Source organism: Haliotis rufescens, unplaced genomic scaffold, assembly GCF_023055435.1.
Source record: "Haliotis rufescens isolate VD_foot unplaced genomic scaffold, xgHalRufe1.0.p SCAF_68, whole genome shotgun sequence".
In the NCBI taxonomy this organism is placed as follows: domain Eukaryota; kingdom Metazoa; phylum Mollusca; class Gastropoda; order Lepetellida; family Haliotidae; genus Haliotis; species Haliotis rufescens.
In genome coordinates this window covers 600,225-623,328 of record NW_025964359.1, presented here as the reverse complement: position 1 = coordinate 623,328, position 23,104 = coordinate 600,225, and the positions used below count along the sequence as shown (strand labels likewise).

At 39.1% G+C, this 23,104-nt stretch overlaps 1 protein-coding gene across 10 annotated transcripts in view; it reads right to left on the bottom strand.

Annotated features, from left to right (window-relative positions):
- The window catches only part of LOC124146118 (IQ motif and SEC7 domain-containing protein 1-like), a 189,897-nt gene that overhangs the window by 103,529 nt on the left and 63,264 nt on the right, over positions 1-23,104 (bottom strand). Inside the window, exon 1 of one of the 10 annotated variants that reach the window (XM_046516230.2) lies at positions 15,352-15,584. The exons of 7 other annotated variants lie outside the window; for them this stretch is intronic. In XM_046516230.2, coding sequence (XP_046372186.1) covers positions 15,352-15,392 — 41 coding nt within the window. In that variant the 5' untranslated portion in view covers positions 15,393-15,584. Of the gene's footprint in view, positions 1-719; positions 862-1,203; positions 1,498-15,351; positions 15,585-23,104 lie in introns of those variants that run through there. 2 more of the 10 variants (XM_046516223.2, XM_046516236.2) reach the window with 2 other exon arrangements.

Genomic DNA, 23,104 nt, shown 5'->3' with positions numbered 1-23,104 from the left:
ATCAATTTGGGTTGCCTCTTACGACCCACATAGGTAGCTGGGAACCGATTCTTACCCAGAGACACCCCAGGATGGTCAAAGTAGAACAAGCTCATGTTGGTGACAGTGAACCATATAAATGTATTCTCACGGGTTTGAACCCTGTTTGAATAATTGACTCACAAACTTAAAAAGTGTTTGAAATTAAGACAGTGAAGGGCCCTGCCTTCTCATCATTCCTTTTGCTTGTTTGTTTAATGCAGTGATTGATGTCATGAGCATTGATCCATGCAATTGGGATGTGATGTCATGCATCAACCAAGTCAGTGAGCCTGACCACCCGATCCCGTTAGTCGCCTCGTCATTCCCATATAGATGTGTATGAAGACAGTGAAATATTTGAATACAAACTCAAATTTTCAAAATTAAAAAAAAATAATCCTTGTTATATTTCTAAAATATAATATAATTCAGGTGTCATTAGATTAAAATACCACAGCAGCAATACCAAAGGACATGCATACCTCTGTACCCTGAATAAACACATACCTACTTAGGCATGGATCCCATAAGCTCTTCATCTTAATAGTGTGTTAATGACCTACTGGCTGATACAATAATCTCACCTCAGCCGGCCCATAAGACCAATGACAATCCATCTCCTACAACAAGTATAGCATGAAACACAATGCATCTGAAGATGCAACATCTATCTATCCAAAAACTGAGTCCATACCTACCCTCTCGGAGCTTCCAACTATTTGAAATAATGGCATTTTTGAACGTTTGGCGGTAACTGCCAGCCACTTCCTATGATATCATCATGATGGTGTTTGCCGTGGAGTCGGGACAGCCTGAGAGGGCACGAGTTGGGCCACGTAATGGCTCACTCACAAAACAACAGGAACTCTGTTAACAAGCGCCATGCCACTTTCTCAATGCTCCAGGATCTAACCCACGCAGATTTTTAACTTTTGCACTGTAGACCAATTAAAAAGCAAGATTTATGGCAAGGGAATTTAGAAAGGAAACTTAAGGTGGTCAAAACATCATGAACAGGCAACATCTGGACATTGACGCCCAGTTGCCAGAAAAAGAATATGTTACGAGAAATCGTTTTGCCAAATTATCACGGAAGAATGTGTCATATTCCAGGGAAAATTTTCTAATTTGACATTTATTGTATTTAGGTTGACATGAAATTTAAAAATAAAAATATCTTACCGTTTCTTAAAACTTGCTATTTTGAGGAGTAGTAGGCCACAACAGTCTTCAGATGCAAAAACTACTCCACTCATTAACAGATCGGAGTTTTAAGCCTTATTACTGACAGCACTTTGAATCCAGAGTCAGACTTAAATAACTTGTGTCAGCAAAACTGCTAACAAGCAAATCTCCTAAGACAGATGGTGGCATTTGTCTGAAACAGTTTTTTGTCTCAAAAACACAATTGTAGTTCAAAACCTTATTGGGTCCATAGTCCTCCAATTTTTTTCTCAACGTTTTCCAATGCAATCTATTACGTCTGTTTTCAATATGCGAACACACTGCAGAGACAAGGAGCCCCAAAGACGTACTCTCAAACTTGCATCACCCACATATACTGCCCACATGGGCATCGAAATATCACGATTTTTATAAGACATGTCAAAACCTTCACTATAATGCAACACCAGATAAATCACACAATAGAGAACAATTTTCCTATGGAACATTTGACATTAATAAGAAATTATATAAAATGAAAAAAAAGGACACAAGTCGAATATAAGAATGACATTAAATACCAGAAGTCTTATGTGCGTTATACAGAGGCACACACATTCAAGGTAACAGCAACAGCTGTCAATAATAGAAATTCAGATATTGATTACTATAAGTGTAATATCATTCGACTTTGTATAAATATTGGACGTTTTCTGTAACGCAGTTTCTCTCTGTCATACTGTCCCCAAGACCGATCGAATCAATACAAGCTGAAAGATTTTATGTTGCTTGCAAGTGCAAGTGCAAGAACCGCGTGAACTGGTGTTGACGTAACGGGATCAAAGACTCGAAAAGAAGTAAACATTCATGCAACATAATTTCAAAACAGCCTGTTGTTGATTAGTTTCTTGGCGATATTTGATCTCTAGAACTGCTGAAACCAGAACTGGTTCTGTAAATCATGTCACAGTGTCAAAACACATGTTCATATTGACAGCCTTTTATCAGCTTTACAATACAGGATAACTGAGTGAGCTACGCTCAAGGCTAATTTAACCAGTATTTCAGTTATACCACTGTGTCAATGTTTGCTTGTTGTTTAAGGCTGCACTCAGGTATATGATGGTGGCCAGACAATCCAGTGATGGATATTGTGAGTAACAATCCACGCCAGTGGGGTACGACGACACCCAATCAACCAAATCACTGAGCCTGACTACCCAATCCATTTACTTATCAACCAGCATAGGTTGCTGGGTAGACTTACACAAGTCTCTAAGGCAATAATTATTAGTTTAAATCATAATTTCTAGATTATGTAAATAATAAGAACAACTTGTCCCTATAAGAGACTGAGTCCTAAACATATCAAGACTTGCCTATTTGGAGGATAGAATTACTAGTCATCCATGGACATTTCTTTCGGTACAGCCTTGGAGCAAGGCTACTGACCACATATCTAGACTTGCCTATTTGGAGGATAGAATTACTACACATCCATGGACATTTCTTTCAGTACAGCCTTGGAGCAAGGCTACTGTCCACATATCTAGACTTGCCTATTTGGAGGATAGAATTACTACACATCCATGGACATTTCTTTCAGTACAGCCTTGGAGCAAGGCTACTGTCCACATATCTAGACTTGCCTATTTGGAGGATAGAATTACTACACATCCATGGACATTTCTTTCAGTACAGCCTTGGAGCAAGGCTACTGTCCACATATCTAGACTTGCCTATTTGGAGGATAGAATTACTACACATACATGGACCTTTCTTTCAGTACAGCCTTGGAGCAAGGCTACTGTCCACATATCTAGACTTGCCTATTTGGAGAACAGACTTACTACACATCCATGGACCTTTCTTTCAGTACAGCCTTGGAGCAAGGCTAGTTGTGGGGACCAATACTAAACCGGAATCCCATGGGGCAAGCACCTTTTCACAATGGAGAGTGTTAAACAAGAATACCACTGAACATTGAAAAGTAATGAAATATAAACTGATTTAAACATTACTTACAAAGTTGCATCACAAATAGTTATCAAGTCAAGCCATTTGTCAAACAGTCCTTCATGTTCACTGAACAGATATCCTCGATAACGAACTGAACAACGAAACCTCTCCACAACACTCTGACGGGAAAGTGCCAAACAGGAATATGCAAATATTGCAGGTAATAGTCAAACAACTTTTTCTCACTCTGGATTTGGAAAAAATTCCTGTTTGATTAACACGGTAATGCGGATTCATAAATAAATAAGTGTTTCCTTTTGGAGAAAATTCTCTAAATATTTTCAATTTAACAAGCAAATAAAGCAACTACATGAAATATTAAACTCTAAATAAGACATCTGCATTGTTCAAGTTGAAAAGGTAATCAACAAATATACACACCACCTGAAACATTTATACTAGAACACAGATTAAATAATGGATTAACGCTGATTCAGCTAAAAAGTGTGAAATAATACAAACAGCTGCTTGGTGGTTATGACAAATATTAATTTTTACAATTATTATGCTGTTTTTATATTGAAACATTTTTTGGGGTGACCTGACCCTTGGTGACATCAGCTGATAAGCTGACAATGACAACCATGTCACTGATAGATGACAGATTGCTATATACAACACTGTCACATTTACATTTCAGCGATGACTCACTACATGGAAATAATTTCAAATGTTTAGTCCATATATAGGCATATCAAAACTTCCAAACAAATTTTCCAGAGGTAAATCTGTGTTTGATAGAAATCATAAAGCTAATGTGCGGTAATTTTCACATTACATGTGACATTCAAATTCTACAAGAGGTTGTAGGCCAACATGTCAATTATGGGTGAGGGTTAACCATCCCACGAAATCTCGAACCATGTGGTAGACCACTAACAACAAAACTGCTGCATTTTGTCTATGGGACCTGTAGGAGTGAGTGAGTGAGTTTTAACAGTATTCCAGTTATATCACGGCATGTCAGCTTAATGGGGATAGAAATCGTTCAGACTGAGAATTGTTAACAAAATGTCTCAATTATCGATAAATATCGGAGAAGTAACTTTGAGCAAATATGCAAAAAGCTGAGAGTGGTGACACATTTATGCATGGATTGAGATATAACAAAATCAGTTGCTTTCTGTCTTTGGCAATGGACAAGTCTGCTTCAGTAAATTGAAACTTTGTTTCATCCTAATAGCTTTTCTCAGATAGTATCAATGACACAATTTTCATATCGATAATCATACACTTCTTCCCATCAACGATAATTCCGATTATCAATATTTTTTAGCCAGCCCAAGTAAGCAGTGTTCGACATTAAGGGGAGTCAAGGGGTTGAAGTCTTTTCCCATTATTTGAATCTGGGGACAAAGTAAACCTTTAACTTTTAACATTATGACAAGACACTTTGATTTACATGCTAAATTCCGAAAACTGGGTAAGGCATCCCAACTAAGAACTAAAACATCATCGACATTCCATAACATTATCTAAGTTCTGTACAAAAAGATTTAGCAAACATTTCTGTCACTTAGCCTCTCAACCACAAGCTCTTGACCATACTTCAAAGGAAAAAACTGACCAGAAACTTACATTCTCAGGTAAACAGGGGAGATCAAAGGGTGCTGTGGTCGTCAGTATTCCCCTCAGACAGGTACAAAGCTCCGCACCTGAGGCCGCTACCCTCACAACGTGCCCGTAACAACAACAGGCCCCTACTTCAGTTGTTGATTTGCTGGTTGGGATTAAGTCCGACATCTATTGTCAAATCTCAGTTTTTCATCTCAAAACAATTCAATCCATTGAGCAATGAAATACAATTACAACCAGACAATAGCTCGAGCATCCTCATTATCCTGCATTCTCACCAACACAGGAAAGGAAGATAGAATAACAGCCTAACATCGAACTGAAACCTATGAGAAATCAAAACCCACATGGAGAATGACGTTGTTAATATCACATATGTTCATTTGTAATTAACGCGATGTAAAGAAGTATTGACGTCTTCGCCCACGGAGACAGCTGACCAACTGTAGATGGAGATATTGACGTAGAATCCGACCCAGCTGCCATGCATCACCAACAACAAGCTGTAAAACTTCGACAAACATTTAATGTATCCACAGTGAAGCAAACAAAGACTTCAAAGCTCCTGTAGACATTTCCTGGAGTCGTCCTGACTGTGGTAGTTAGTGGTCCAGCACAAGGGACTGACAGGCTTTGTGTTCTTATTACGTATCAACATCGGTATCTTTAATGGACTGTTATTGTCAAAGTCAGAACTATTTCAACACTTGATTAGTTGGTTGGTTGGTTGGTTGGTTGTTTAATGTCGCACTCAGCAATATTCCAACTACATGATAGCAGGCTGTAAATAATCAAGTCTGGACCAGACAATCCAGAGATTGACATCATGAGCCACAATTCACGCAATTGGGATTGATGACATGCATCAACCAAGTCAGCGAGCCTGACCACCCAATCCAGTTAGTCGCCAACAAGCATAGTCGGCTTTTACGGCAAGCACGGGTTGCTGAAGACCTATTCTACCCCGTTGTAGTACTTGAAGTAGGGTAGGATTGGTTGTAGGTAAGGAAAACCAAAAGTGTGATTCCAGGTGTTATTCTAGAGTTGTTTCTGCATTACTTTCATCAAATGCATTTCACCAAAGTGGTAAATGTCTGAGACCTGCATCACTTCGGGTTTTCCTCCATCAGTAAGCTGACACGTCATGATATAATTGGAATACTGATAAAAGGAACGTCAAAGCCATCTCACTCACTCACTCAGCATCCCGCCCGCCCACTCACTCACTCACTAACTAAGCACGTCATCACACATTAACATTTCTGGGGTCATATAGAATTTAATCCCAATCATTATTCATAGAGTAATAATGCTAGTATTGAAAATCAATGGACATATGGTGAAAGTCAAAGTCTATTCAAGACAAACGCACTCAATGACTGACAAACAAACCAAGGGCCACCGTTTCATCTTATCACATAACATTCTTCACCCAATTACAAAGTTGAAGATTTATACTCATATAACAAGCCATTTGTTTGAACATGTGGCTGTGATGAAAGACCCTAAAATACAATAGGCATGCACTCGTTCACTGCACCCTGCTCCCCCCCATCCCCCTCCCCTCGCAGCCTCCTCATCCCCTCACACCTACCTGGTAAGCCTGAACACTTCAACGCCAGCCCATCACAAGGAGGGGTCCCCAGAACACCATCTTCTGTTCAGGGCACAGCCTGTCTCATTTACATGTCGCTTGGTCGTCCTGAGATGACCAATGTTGTTGACCCCTGGACACTCCCTGTCTTTTGTCTTTATAAAGGTACCTTATACCTGTCTTATATATGTGGTGGAGGATCTGATCTGGTTTATCATATTACATTGGATTGCTGGTAAACAATGACCGGTAATTCCAGGTCAGAGCAACATGCAGAGATAGCTTCCTAACATCATGCACACATTACAGTACAGTGACCTCTGACTTCATCTTATCATTGCTTTCATCGTTGGAAAATTACGTTCCCAATTTTTGTTGTTATGACATACAGATCACAAACAAAACTCAAATAACCATCGACAGAGAGCATTTCTAGATTTCCCAAAAGAATTCACTGTCATCGTTAAAATCAAATTTGTTAACTTTATTGGGATTTCTGCAAAAGTAAGCACACAACACAAGGTAAGACTTCAGACAACTATGGCTAAAATACATGATAGTGCTAGAGACAAACGTCATTAGAACATTTTCATTATTTCGCAAATTTTGATAGAACATTTTTCTATATTATCACCAAAATTGAAAAATATCTTCAGGACATTCTGGATGGAAATCAGTCAATGCCCTAGAAAATGAAACGATATGATACCGTGGAATACCACATCTTTTGCTGGTCAGATATTCTTTTTCTTCAAGTGTTAAAGCTTTTTTATGTTGCTCTTGTAACATTCATCAGCATACCACAAACAAACCCATTGTTTGTGTGAAGAACTAATTGGAGACTCAAGCCTCTTACTCCACAGTCATCTTCAAATAAAAAGGCCATAACAAAAAGAAGATTCAACTCTCACCATCTATTCTGTCAGAACACTGCCATCTGTAAAGTAGAGCTTCTCTTAACAACCTTTCAACCCACCATAGTGTTCTTCCAAGTCCTCATACATAGTACTAGTAGCTGCTGAAACTGGGCCTTCACTTAATGTGTTGTTCCCCATCTAACATCATCATAACTTGATCAGTGTGAGTACATGTTTTATCAATGTTTGATGACTTGCCTACTCCGTGTAATTACCTCACAACACATTCTATACAATCTGATTAATACCCTAACATATAACAAAATGTAATTACCGTATTCGACGTAATAAGCCCCGCTCTAATAAGCGCCCACGGCGATATTTGCTAATATATTGGCAAGTGAACAATCCCAATTAGCACTCCTTCCGATTGATCAAATTGTACACCAGACTTATATATTCGTGTATAAAACGCACGCGTGTGTTATATGCACCCTTAATTATGGGCAATTAAATTCTGGAAAAACATATCTGTCGTATATAAACAGTTCAGACCGTCAGCATAAACCACAACATTTATCTTTCAGCTCTGTTTTTTCCACCAAAATAATATTCTAATAGGAGCCCCCTATTTCTAATTTTGAGAGCGCCCTGGGCGCTTATTACGTCGAATACGGTATGTTAATGTAAGTTGAGGTTTTATTACGGTTGACAACAACAAAAAATGCTAATGGTAGAGTTTGTCTTGTACATGGAATCTTGTCATATAAAAGATCAGCAATTCTTGTAAATTATCTCTCCGATTCATTCTCCGATTCATGCTTTGACACAGCATTAAAAAGTAACATGTTTTACAGTGTGAAAAAATTGGACGTTACCCGTATTTTTGTTGCTGCAGAACGTGCCAAAAGGGGTCCCAGGTAGTGATGACCGTAAATAATATTACTTGCGTTCAAGATGAATTATAATGACTGAGAAAGAAGTGGTTTTCTATCAATGTATAATCCATGGTGATGTAGTCGTCAAATTGGCTTTTTCATTCAGAGGTGGTTATTGTTGCTAAAAACCCACTTCCACAAACATCAGCCATTGGAAATCTTAAAAGTTGCACATGTCAAAATTGCACGTGGTTTCTATATCAGTCTTTTAATAGATATCAAATGATTAACATGTGATGGGAAACCACATCATCAATGGTGTACAGGAAGAAGGACATTGAAACATACAGATCACCATCACTGATGCATGTGACTACAATGAGGAGTGCTTGAACCCTCATAAAGGAGGGTTTATGACGCAATGTGACGTCAGAAGAAACTGTTTGTCCAACAAGGAAGATAGGCTCAATGTCAAGTGTCTGTTTATGCCTGATTACTGAGGGACATTTTGTTTGAAGTCCCAGGCCCCAAACAATGAAGCCGTGATTAGTTTCTCCTCTTATTGGATTCATTAATTATCAATTATCATCAGTCTTTTGATTTATGTATATTTGCGCCGTGAGTCTACATCATTATTCATCCTTCTTCATGTATATTTTGTATCTGATTTTTCATATCTTAGCATGAATCTGAATCCCTTACTGATGATCAAACAGGTCTGTATAGGCCTGTCCCACTTTCTAAAACTATAGTCTAGTGGAGATAAAATGGGTGAGTGGAGTTCAAACTCGATTGTACTGTATTTGAGTTGTCACAAGGGAACTCAGGTTGTGTAGATGTTTACAACCAACCAACAATCATGTTTTTTGACAAACCAAGGATGACAATCAAGGTAAATCTAGGATCTGAACCCACAATCAGCTGATCGCAGTGATACAACACAGGGTTATCTATTTTTAGACACGGTGCCAATTGGTGCGATTGCTAATTAATCATGACATCATCGTGCAAGTTTAAAGGTAGAGAGCTCCATGTTTTGTTTTACTTGAGGCTGTCCTGCAAAATTTCAGAAACTTCAACCCTCATGGGGTAAGTATAAAATATAGTAATTGCTGCAAAAAAGTTTAGTTTAGTTTCAGTGCTTGATCTATTAAAATATTATTTTAACTGAATTAAATCTTTGTTGAATATTTTGAACACATATTTTATGTGCAACACATATTTTTTAAGTGGCAAACTTGGACAGCTGTAACTTGTTTGGGGACATCGATACTTTCAGTATTAACACACTTACTTCCGGGTTCTTGTCATAAATAATCCAGACAAGGCAACCCAGGAGACAACACAAGCCCAAACATCATCAAGTATAATTTCCAGGAGTACTTCATCTAGTGATTTATCTAGACCTGCTCAGAGGCGGATATTCAGCCGCATGGCTGCAGCCAATGTCAGTAAATATTACCAAATTGGAATTACAAATATTTCCCAATTCATGCTAATGTTATGTAGGGCTGGGACGAGTCCAAATTTACTTCCCGGGTACCCCCCCCACACCCACTCTATTACCCGACCCTACCCGGGTACCCATTGTAGGGGTCAGGAGATGTCTCAAAATGTCCGATTGGGAACATTTTTAGCATATCCCTTGCAAAACGTATTTATATACATGTATTAAACAATCTGGTCATTCATACACTGAAGTCGAATTAAGTTATTTCTTTATTCAACCACATGAAAAATCAGAATGAATGGGTGCATAGTCAAAAAGAAATGCAAACATTAGTGACCACGGGTCCGGGTAGTCCTGTGGGTACCCGGGTCCAAATCAGTACCCACCCGACCCAGGTACCTGAGTTACCTGTCCCATCCCTAATGTCATGGCTTTGTCATGGAATTTAGGGCAGGGGGGGGGAGGGGGGAGGGATTTTTTAAAACAAAATAATAACTTCCCAGTCAAAAATTTCACTACAGTTATACTACAGTAAAAGTCAACTTTTCCTGTTTGCCTACCAAGGGCACCTAATTTGGAATTCTAGAAAAATCTCTGTTGTTTGAAAACATACAGCACTAAAAGAAAGTTAACTTAAGTTGGGCTTAACGCTTCTTTTAACAGTATTGCAGTAACATCACAGCCCTGTCAACTTAATGTGGGAGGAATGCCAAAAGTGATGCAGGTTTTAGATGTTAACTAGAATTCAGACTTTAGATTAATGTTAATGTCCTATTTCATTCCAAATGCCATTCAGCCATTAAAAGACTTTATTGAACTCATTTTTCCAAATCCAACGCAATCTATCGAAGAACGGTTCAACCTGTACAATAAGGAGAGGCATAATCTGGCTCTCCGCACACCATTATTTTACAAAAATTTCTATATTAAGCTATTGAGTTGTGACTAGCCTTGCTCCAAGGCTGTACTGAATAAGTCGATGGATGGGTAATAATTCTCTCCTTATAATAGGCAAGTCTAGATATGTGAACAGTACAGGATGCAAGTCTCTTATAGAGACCATTTGTTCTTATTATTTTATTAATCTAGAAATTATGACTTTAACTAATAATTTTTGCCTTAGAGACTTGTACAAGTCTAAGTTGTGACTAACCCTTGCCCTGCAGGCTCACAAGGGGAAACAAACAAGTGAACGCCAACTTCATTTCCTGGTGGGACCAGCTGACAAGACACAGCCCCAACTCACCACTGATGATGAATATGATTAGGACCAACTGTATTCATAATTCACAATTACCACCACAGATTATGACAATTATGCATCCTTGGAAATGCAAATACAAAGGTTTGGTAATCACAGGACTCAGGTTTCCTGCCCTGGGTCAAATGAAGTCAAGGCTCCTGTGACGCTCAGGACTTCACCTCTTTAATCACTACGGGCGCTCAAGTTGAAGATTCAGATAGTGAGTGAGTGAGTTGGGTTTAACGCCGCTTTTAACAGTATTCCAGTTATATCACAGCGTGTCAGCTTAATGTGGGAGGAAAACCCGAAGTGATGCAGGTCTCAGACGTTTACAACTTCGGTGAAACCCACAAGCCTGGGTATGGTGCTGACAAACCTAGAAACATAATCCACACGAACCGGGATTCGAACCCACAATCATTGCTTTCTGGCGTGTCCAAGGGAAGCAACTCTGCACAGCGAATCGCGGCACCTTAGATCACTGGGCCACTCGTGCCCCCAGATTCAGATAGATTTTCACAGAGTGAGTGAGGGAGGACACATGGTCACCGAGGTTACATCTTGATCATCCGTCTTCAGTGGTGTAGTGGATAGAGCATCTGCATTCACAGCGGAAGGTCGGTGGTTTGATTCCCTGGCTGAGTGAGTAGGGTTTAACGCCGCTTTTAGCAATATTCCTGCAATATAATGTCAGGGGACACCGGAAATTGGCTTCACACATTGGGGAATCGAACCCGGGTCTTTGGTGTGATGAGCGAACATTTTAACCACTAGGCTACCCAGCCACCCGACTTTATCAACAAGAATGGGACACTGGGGATCTATTCTGACATGGAATCGAGATCTTGAACTATCTCTTCAGATAATGCTATCAGATTTAATAATGTTTGTGTCACCATACACAAAAAGGAAAGATTGATATAATACCTTTAATATGTTCTCAACTGTCAACACATTATTTATGCTTATTTTTCACAAATCCTAAGGTATGAATGTACAAGCATATATTTGTTACTTATCACACATCATTTTATTTGTCAGATAAATTCTTAACTAATTTTTCCTATCTTATGACTTTCTACACATATTTACCAAAAAACATATGACAGGCCAAATACGATTTCTTACAAAACCATACATATTTGCTTGTCACTAAAGATTTATCAATACTGTAAAGGACAAGTACGTAGTATAATTCTGTCTTAACAAATTCACCTAATCTTAGGTCAATGAGGTCACCCACATCTTGTAATCCTGAGATAACCATGACAACCTCACTTGACCTGTGACATTAGAGGTGAGGTGGGGTGAGGTATGGTGAGGTGAGGTGAGGTGTGGTGAGGTGAGGTGAGGTGAGGTGAGGTGAGGTGAGGTGAGGCAGACTGTGGTTTAAAATTGCAACATGCAAGCACGTGTGTGTGTGTGTGTGTGTGTGTGTGTGTGTGTGTGTCTGTCTGTCTGTCTGTCTGTCTGTCTGTCTGTCTGTCTGTCTGTCTATGTTGTCTGTCTGTACAAGTCAGGATTTCTGTCGGTTTTCATAGCGCTCGTCAATTGAAATACCATGCCACTGTTTACCAAGGATACCCCTCTCAGACACATTATACTGACTCCGAGCTGACCAGTCTTTGTTTTATCCCTTTAATGCCGAGCGTCAGGCAAGTAAACAACAAGTACCATCTTTCAACCTCTTTAGGCATGATACAGCCAGAGGCTTGAACCACCACCTTCTGTTCTCTGGGCTGTGTTCTCTGGGCTGTGTGCCCAGAGAACAGAAGATTGGTGGTTCTATGTGGCGCTATCCATCTCCAGACACACACTCTATCCATCTCCGGCACACACTCTATCCATCTCCGGTACACACTCTTTCCATCTCCAGACACACTCTATCCATCTCTGGCACACATTCTATCTATCTCCGGCACAAACTCTATCCATCTCCGGCACACACTCTATCCATCTCCGGCACACACTCTATCCATCTCCGGCACACACTCTATCCATCTCCAGACACACACTCTATCCATCTCCGGCACACACTCTATCCATCTCCAGACACACACTCTATCCATCTCCGGTACACACTCTTTCCATCTCCAGACACACTCTATCCATCTCCGACACACACTCTATCCATCTCCGGCACACACTCTATCCATCTCTGGCACACACTCTATCCATCTCTGGCACACACTCTATCCATCTCCGGCACACACTCTATCCATCTCCGGCACACACTCTATCCATCTCCAGACACACACTCTATCCATCTCCGGTACACACTCTTTCCATCTCCAGACACACTCTATCCATCTCCGGCACACACTCTATCCATCTCCGGCACACACTCTATCCATCTCTGGCACACACTCTATCCATCTCTGGCACACACTCTATCCATCTCCGGCACACACTCTATCCATCTCCGGCACACACTCTATCCATCTCCGGCACACACTCTATCCATCTCTGGCACACACTCTATCCATCTCCAGACACACTCTATCCATCTCCAGACACACTCTCTATCCATTACACCACAGAGGTCGTCTCCTTTGACCTGACAAAGGTCGCATCTGTCGGCCACAGCTGGCATGGGTGGTCATGAAGTAGGGACATAGGAACACTTTCAATACTATTGACCTGAAGATGAAATCAAGGAAGCTGCTCATTCGGCTTGTCTATTTCAGGAATTATCGCTTCATTGTGAGGATTTATCATCTGGTATCTGACTTGTCAGGCTCTCTGTTTAATGGGTTCCATGTAATTCTATCACTGAGGCTGACCACACAGAATATGGCAGCTCTTTCTTCGTTAGCCATGATGAAAATCAAATTGAATTATCCCGGGCCTCACTCTTCATCAAAAAGTACTCTCTTCACAAATCCTGTATTCTCCTCATATGGGGACAATTTTATTCCTCATACACCCGGACATCAATTATAAAGTATATACATGTCATGTGTTCAGAAACTCTCCTTTGAAGTTGCCAAGCCTTCTCAGCATTAATGTACATCTACCGCATTCGGCGTAATAAGCGCCCCGCTCTAATAAGCGCCCACGGCGATATTTGCTAATATATTGGCTAGTTGACAATCCCAATTAGCACCCCTTCCGATTGATCAGTGTACACAAGACTTATTTTATTTGTGTATAATATGAACTCATGTGTTATATGCACCCTTAATTACGGGCAATTAAATTCCTGTAAAATATATACGATCTTTCAACTCTTTGATCCAGATTATATTCTGAAAAGAGACCCCTATTTCTAATTTTGAGAGCGCCCTGGGCGCTTATTACGTCGAATACGGTATTACATTGTGTGTGTCAATATTTTAACTTTCCATTTTAACCAGTCATATTCATTTTTTGTCCACTGTGGGTGTTTATGTACAATAAATCTTCTGAATATAGTTTGTAAGGATAGGCATTTCAAATGACTTCCAAAAAACACACTTCTTAAACGTGTAATATAGTTGGACAGGAAAAGGGGTAAAAAAGGTCCTTTGTCATGAAAGTCAAACACAAGCTGTAGAATGCTTTTGTTCTTAAACCTTTCCTAAGAAAACGAAATTTAAATGTGATATCCTTTTCAAAAGGGGCACAGAAGATTTCTTCCAGCTGTAACACTGTACAAATCACAAACTCATTCATTCTTACAGAGGTGACAGATGAAATTTATGGTCCTGATACGTACTGCTTACCCCTGTGGAAGTGGCTCACACACCGCATGTTACACTGAACACTGGGATTAACTTATCAGCTGGGTCAGTAACAGAGTACAGACCGAAGACACTGTACACGTTTACTCTGTACTGATGAAAACAAGAGCCGATGTAACATACATGAGACTGATCCATCTGCAAACGATGTAAACAGTGTTGGAAATGAATGGGGGTCCTGAAATCCTGGAGGCTTTCTCCCCTAGTATTTGAATCTAGGCATCCCTTACATAGGTTAAACATGAAGGTTATTATTGACAGGGCTATTTAACCATCATGTTCCAGCCCTGTACAAGTGGTCCTTGATTTCGCAACCAGTTTTATGATGACTTGTTAAACACTGACAAGCAATTGCATGTATGAAGAACTGAAAATTATTCATTTATATTTCATCTATTTAATTATGTTGTAAGTCTACAATACATTATGAGACGTTTTGGTTAAAAAACAAAAACAACAGTAGGCCCAGGTTTCAAACACACAAAGAATCTTGCTGTGTCATTTCTGTTTAAATCTGACAGAGTATAACACTGATGAAATCATGAGTCATCTGTTCCATACTGTATAAATGTGTAATACCAGCCATTTTCCACATGAAACGTGTTTATCACACTATTGACAGGCACCGACCAACACCATAAACTGATACATTTGAACTGATTTCAAAATTACTCAAGGTCGAAATTACCAATCAATTAATCTCTTCAATGTTTGTACCTTGACAGGCTTTTTATTGAAAGCAGGTAACCATGGCAACACATCAATCTCGCTGCCAGAACCACTAATTATGGGATCATTCCCTCTCAAACTTTAATATTTCCGTCCTACCTTTTCCCTAGTAGGCCAGGACTCCAGAATAAATCTGCCATGGTTGTTTTTCTATCAGTATCCTTTCTTGTCAATGATAAGGGTCCCAGTCCACAGAGACAAAGAAGTTGTACCAACAGGAGCCCGACCACCCTAGGAGTCTTTGTCTAGGTCTCCACAAAGTGCTGGTCCCAGCTGATTGTTTTATGGGTTACAGCTACCGAACGCACAAAACTTGTGTCCTCCTGCAATATGATGTATCCGTCAGTGACACCTACTGATTGTGACTCAGATCGTGAACTTGTTCATGTGCGCTGTGTTTTTATCTTTCAGTTCTGTTGTTATCAGTTGGAGCAGGGTGGGAGGTCAACAGCTGACTGCTTAATTATCATACCTGGTTAACTTGACACAGGAACTTTATTAATTCAAAATGAAAAAAGTATAATTTGATTCAAATCAATACTGTCATCAAGTGTGGTACCTTATTTGAAAGAATTTTTTTTCCACTCTTTCACACAAGATATCATGAAAAAATAGTTTTGGAAATGTACTCCAATATTTTATTAAATTTTTTATGTGCTCAAATCAACACTGTTACCAAGTGTAGGACCTTAAATTGAAAAATCTGTAATAACATGCTTAGCAGTGCTTGAAACAAAGCCCTTGTCATGCCCTTAAAGTTAAAACTTTAAGATTTAGAGGTCCCATGGTTCCAATATCAGAAGACCAAAAATACCCAGGGACCCCCTTATTTTTGAATAGTGCTAATAAGCATGATGAGAGAAGGGTGTTTGAGGAGACAACAACACAGCACAAAGTGACAACCCCCATTGGCTTGACCACCTCCTATTGCTATCACAGTAAATACATGGGGTCTGCATGCATGTCAGCGAACAGCAACAATCAGACCTAAAGATAGAAAGATGGGTCAATCCCATAATGGCCCCCCCGACTATGTCAAGTTGCTTTCCATGTCCTGTATCAGTGTATGCCATAAACTAGGTGCATGGACACCTGTACTTCCTTGTCTTGACACTTCTTATAACTGTGTCCTTCTCCTAACCTTGGAAGAAGCTACTTTGCCTGTTTTCTTTTCCTTTTGAAAACTGAAAGTCTCTAATTGGCATTATATATAAAAAAAATTTGTAGAGGTCAGACAAATTGGATTTGAAAGTCATTTTTATTCTTCGGTGCTTGTTTGATACTTTTTTCTGTATAAAGTATCTCCTTAAACAGGAAGAATGATTTTAATGACAAAGTATTTTCATCCTAAAAAATATGATTCTTATAAAATTAATATTTGGAAAAGAGAAATAACACCATTAGTTAATTTATATTTTGTAACCTATGTACTGAATGAAATAAACGGGGGGTTCTCTGTTCCCCCAGCAACCCAAAAGGCGACCAAATGGATTGATTGGTCAGGTTCAGTGACTTGGTGAATTATGAAGATCCGGGGTAGAATAGGTCTTCAGTAACCAATGCTTGCGCTAAAACTAAAGGTGACCATGCTAGTCGTAAGAGGCGACTAACGGGATCGGGTGGGCAGGCTCGCTGACTTGGTTGAAGCATGTCATCGTATCCCAATTGAGTGGATTGATGCTCATGATGTCAATCACTGGATTGTCTGGTCAGGACTCGATTATTTACAGACCGCCATCACATAGCTGGAATATTGCTGAGTGCGGTATTAAACAACAAACAAACAAACAAACAAACAAACAGTGACTTGGTTGATGGTGTGTGATCTTACCCTGGCAGTGTGGATCGTTGTTCACAATATCAATCACTGGATTGTCTGGTTCAGATTTGATTAATTACAGGCCACTAACAAAAGGCTAGAACATTGCTGAGTGCAGAGTGCAGAGAAATAATAACGATTATTGTTTAAAAAATAAAACATGATTAAGGTAAAGTCTATATAAATGTGCACCTGATTTATTAATCAATTCATTCAATAAATAAGTTTTCTCAAGGATATGCTGAATATATGATTGTAGAATTCTCAATTCGAGCTCAACTGACAGGACAATCTAAGATTTAGGTTTAGAAAGAAACTGCATTACAGAGTTGTTTCCCTTTACCTACAGACTGTTATCAATCCCAAGCTCAGCACAAAGACAATTTCAAATCTGAAAGTTACAAATACCATAAAACCAAGTAAGTGCACATTTGTTTTTCCCCATTCATATATTACTTTCACATATAAATACAAAACATTTAATTCCATTGTTCAGTGACGCACAAATCTATAAGATCCTGAAATAATTTTATTCACACATTCAACAAGTCATTACATTTGCCTACAAACTGACTGAAGCTTCTTGAAATACTGAAATTCATCCAATCATCATATTGACAAGAATGCAAGGCACTGCTTACTTATCATCTTGCAAGCTGGTAGCTTATCTTTGGTGGTCTAAGGGAGACAACTCCAACACACTTCAACCACAGTTGGACAAGATAAATGTCAGCTCACCTCTACTGGAGAACAACATTTAATCCTGAGTAAGCAGCTCACTGACATCAAGCCCGATCGCTAAGAGATGTCAACACACAGCAAGAATTCATCCCTACTATTGTCCATACAAGTATCCATGTCTATCCAGAGGGGTAATGGCATAAGCTGTGTCTGTACACATGTCTCCAGTGTAGGTTACAGGGCTTGAATGTAAGCATTTCCATAGGTAAACCGTCTGGTTTACCCTGTAATGATGGAATCTCCTTCAGGACAGCCGATACCCTGGGAGTCAAACTGATTCGGGATGTACACAGCTGGCATACATCTACTGCTATACTGAGCTATACTTCTTTTATTCTTTTCCTTACAGTCAGTGCTAAAAAAATTGGATATGTCATTTGACACCATTTCCAGTAGATTTTAGACCCATGAAGATCCGGGGTAGAATAGGTCTTCAGCAACCCATGTTTGCTGTAAAAGGTGACTATGCTTGGTGTAAGAGGCGACTAACGGGATTAGGTGGTCAGGCTCGCTGACTTGGTTGATGCATGTCATCCATCCCAATTACGTGGACTGATGCTCATGTTGTCAATCACTGGATTGTCTGGTCCAGACTCGATTATTTACAGACCATCACCATATAGCTGGAATGTTGCTGCTAAACAACAAACAGTAGATTTTAGTGATATTATATGAAAGTAGCTAACAAAACCAAGAAAACTTTTACTGAGCTTTAGACAAGCGGCTAATGCTGTTTCTTATTCAACACCGAGTCACATGACCAGGTCGTTGATGAAGCATTTCAGTTGTGAACCCCTAACTGCCATTTGGATTCAGATTCACTGACTAGTCGACTAAAACAAAGCCAGATCTAACACCTTATATTTATTCATGTATATTAGTGAGTGAGTGAGTGAGTGAGTGAGTGAGGTTTTAGCAATATTCCAGCAATACCACAGTGAGGGGCTTCACACATTGTACCATGTGGGGAATCGAACCAAGATCTCCAGCGTGACGAGCTGCCCTATTGTTCATGTGAATAATAAACCCAAAATATATCAAACTGAGTTTTAGGGTCCCTTGTAGACTAACATCTAGTCTCTGAAATAAACATATTTTACAGAAAAAACAGTTGTTAAATTATAGATATTAAATAGAATGAAAAGGAGCCCAGAGACCTGATACTGCAGTAATCTAGACTTGCCAAACATTATAGACTTGCATGGGCCATATTGGATATATTTGTTTCAGGGTCTGAATGACAGACAAGGTTGACAGCAATATCTTTGAATCAATTATCATTTCCATAGAATATTATCATTTTTGTCAAAAGAGGAATGTATATTATCCTATTTTGAATAGACACCCAAACATTTCAATGGTCCTTCTGATGTGGAAATCAAAATAGAAAATGTTTGTAAATAACAAGATGGCGCCACCCTAATACACTTAAGCTTACACAACCTTAATTACTAAAGCATATTGAGGAGATCTCAATCAATTTTCTATACAGATATCAAAAAGACCATGTAACTTTCTGTACTTCTAAGAATACATAACTTTCTAAAGTCCACCAGCCAGTGGCTGCATAACACTGAGCACAAGTTTCAATATTGACTTGCTATACCGAAATAGACCGCCCCAAGCAACGTCCTCAGATTTCAGTCATGAAATCCTGTAATAGCTCTCAAACAGATTCTGGCTTTTCACAATACGAAGTTTATGCTGGTGCATGTAATATTACTGATCTGAAACCTGATTTATTCCACACTGTTAAATCTCGTATAGCATGGAACAACCTTTTCAACAAACATTAGTTTTATTCAATATGTGTATAAGAGCAGATTACAGTCCACATCAGCTTGCGTAATTACCCAAACCCTCCACCGACACCTGATGAGATAAGCGTCAATATTCCTCACAGGAATACCCATTTCTTCCAACTTTGGACTCAAGTATTTTTCTATTTTGGAAATGTCAGTGGGTTTGTTTTTTTGTTGTTGAAATATTATCAATTTCCCTCAGCAAGCAATCAATACCTGTGTATGCTTGCTTGTCGAGTTCTATCTTTCTGAGAGCTTTCTGTGGTTCCTTGAGGCAAAAACCTCCAATTATCCCCAAAACAAGCAGTAATTACATTTCCTCTCCTCTCCTCTTCATTTTCAAACACAGAGTTGAAACTGTCTAAAAAACTAAAAAACTATACTTTCATATGGCTGTCTTAAAACATTGGGTTCAATTTGTTTGTTCAATAAAAAAAGAAAACCTATCAGAAGAATCTTCAAAAAGTGTTGTAGTAAAATTAACAAGAGCAATCAGGAGATGATATATCTTCCTGGTTCCGTGTCAAGTTTGGTGAAAAACTATTGATCAGGTTTGAGATATGTTTGAAAAACAAATTCAATTTCAATTGCTTCTCGTGTCTACTTGTTTCCATGGAAATGACAAATACAAAAACACGTAATTTAGCAGCAATCAGCTGAAGGCACCAAATCTCCGCCAGGTTGACATGTGTGAAATATGTTGTGAAGAAATATTAAAACGGTATTGAGTTAGATCCTTGGAAAAAAGTATGATTACTGAGGGAAAGAAGGACATGTCGATAGCTTCATCCTCTGCATAAAATACACCAAGGACAATATACCGCAAGGAGTTACTTCATCAAGAAATCAATGATGGTTACAATCTATTATTTTTCTTATCCGTCTTTTGCCAGAACAATAACAAGAATAATGATTTTAATGAAAAAATTTAATTCTAGAAAAAGGTTTATCCAGTGAGGCTCAAATTTCTCTGAAAGATTCATCACAAAGCTATAGCACTGTACTTTATCATATTAGAACATCTTTCTCTAACAAGAAGCATCTTAATGATGCAGTAGTGATCAGATGATTTATTAAACTGACTGATAACAGTGTCTTCCATCATGACTTTAAAAAATCAATCAGGAATAGTCTCCCGACTTTATTTCTGACGTTTTCATTATACCATTAAGCTGAATGCTTTGTCTAGCGACTTACAACTATAGTTGTTTTCACACACAGCCTTATCAGAGGGGAAAAGCATAAATGGTATACAAGGGTCTCCTCGATGACATATTTCTTCAGTTGCCAGATAAGAGAAATAATTAAAATTCCCTACAACCTATTTTGGCTCCACAAGTTATAAGGGAGATAATCCTGTCATTACTCAATCCTTGAAGCGATTACCCAGTGAACCCAACACAGGTATTTGTATGATTTGTAGATAGGTAATAACATCAGGTTCCCCTATTACGACAGAAGTAGACCATTACATTCCCAAATCCATCCCTGGAGGTATCAAGGTAGATAACTCTGTCAGGACTATGTCATCCATTATAAGCTTTCCTTATCTAAGGAAGATAAACATTATTTCTTCTCTAAGGTAGACAGTACGAGATTTATATCATTGGGGACAGAGGAGACAGGAGGAAACAGAAGTGGGGGAGGGGAAGGGATTAAGTTTAACACTGGAACGTCATCAAGAAACAAGATGGTACTTTCCTCACCACTTACTTTCACAAATATGTCAATACGACATTAATCCTTGTCACTGATAATACCAGAGACGTACAAGGACCACTCTAAACACCCATTAGGGATTCATGTCTGGAGTATCATCAATGTTTTAGTCCTTAACACATGTCACTTTAAAAGACAAATTCGAAATTCTCATTGTAGAACAAATATCAAATCACATATTGTATTTTCAAAACATATTCATCTAATATTTTCAAAAAAGTTTTTAGTCAAAATCAAACGTTGATATTTTGCATGAAAACATTTCTTTCTTAACTATTATCTCTGATAACCTCAGTCAGCGTAGACAAAGAGACATATTATTCCACTGACTCATATCAAGCTTACGACACAAACTGACTTGTTTTTCTACAAAATCCGTATGTCACAAGTTGAGAGGAAGATAAAAAACAAGGACAAATGACCAAGTCTCAGCCTGGTTTAATTGACAAGGCCTTGATATTCACTAAATCTTGCCTCCCTGCATCTGTGTGAAATATTGCCTTCCTTGGACGAAGCTATGAGAAGCTGTGACTCTGTAATCTGGTCATGAACAGCTTAGCCTTGCTCAAAAAAATGTCCATGGATGTCGAGTAATTCTATCCTTCCATTAGGCAAGTCTAGATATGTGGACAGTAGCCTTGCTCCAAGGCTGTACTGAAAGAAATGTCCATGGATGTGTAGTAATTCTATCCGTCTAATAGGCAAGTCTAGATATGTGGATTAAGGACTTCAGTCTCTTATAGGACAACTTGTTTTTATTATTTACATAAATCTAGAAATTATTTAAACTAACAATTATTGCCTTAGAGACTTGTGCAAGTCTATGAACAGCTGCGCTGTCCTCAATTCCACACACAGCACCACACTCATAAAACTGTCATATTCACAGCATATCATTAAACTAAAACAGTGACATTCTGAATACAGAGGGGCCGACAATGAACCTTTATACACAGCTGTCTCAAACATAAAAATGTTCATATCACCTACTGAACATATACACCCACAAAATATTGTGTCAGCATTTCTCCAAAATCCACATATTGACGGATTGAGACCCAACAATGGGATTCACATGTTGCATGTTGGTTTGTTGTCTAGCCCTGCACTCCGCAATATAACAGCTTTAAGCACTGCTATTTCACGTGATCCGGATCATTACGCGATTAGCCGATAGAACAGCTTTATGACAGCAGCCTATACCAGTGATTGACATCATGAGCATCGATCTATGCAACTGAGCTACGATAACGTGCATCAACCAAGTCAGCGAGTCTGACCACCCTACCCCGTTAGTCGCCTCTTACGACAAGCACGGGTTGCTGAAGACACATTTCTGGATCCACCGTTTGTTATTGGGTGCATAGTTACTAGACAATGACTAAATGTATGAATGTGAACACCATGATATTCACATACAAGACGAGGTATCACAAACCATGGAACAATTAGGTATTCACATACTAAGGACGCAGTATGTCATTAGAGCGAGTGAGTGAGTTGGGTTTAACGCCACTTTTAACAGTAATCCAGTTATATCACGGCATGTCAGCTTAATGTGGGAGGAAAGTGATGCAGGTCTCAGACGTTTACCACTTCGGTGAAACCCACAAGCACGGGTATGGTGCTGACAAACCTAGAAACATAATCAAGGCGAACCGGGATTTGAACCCACAATCATAGGTTTCTGGCGTGCCCAAGGGACGCAACTCTGCACAGCGAATCGCAGTGCCTGAGACGACTGGGCCGCCCGTATCTAATTAGAATACAC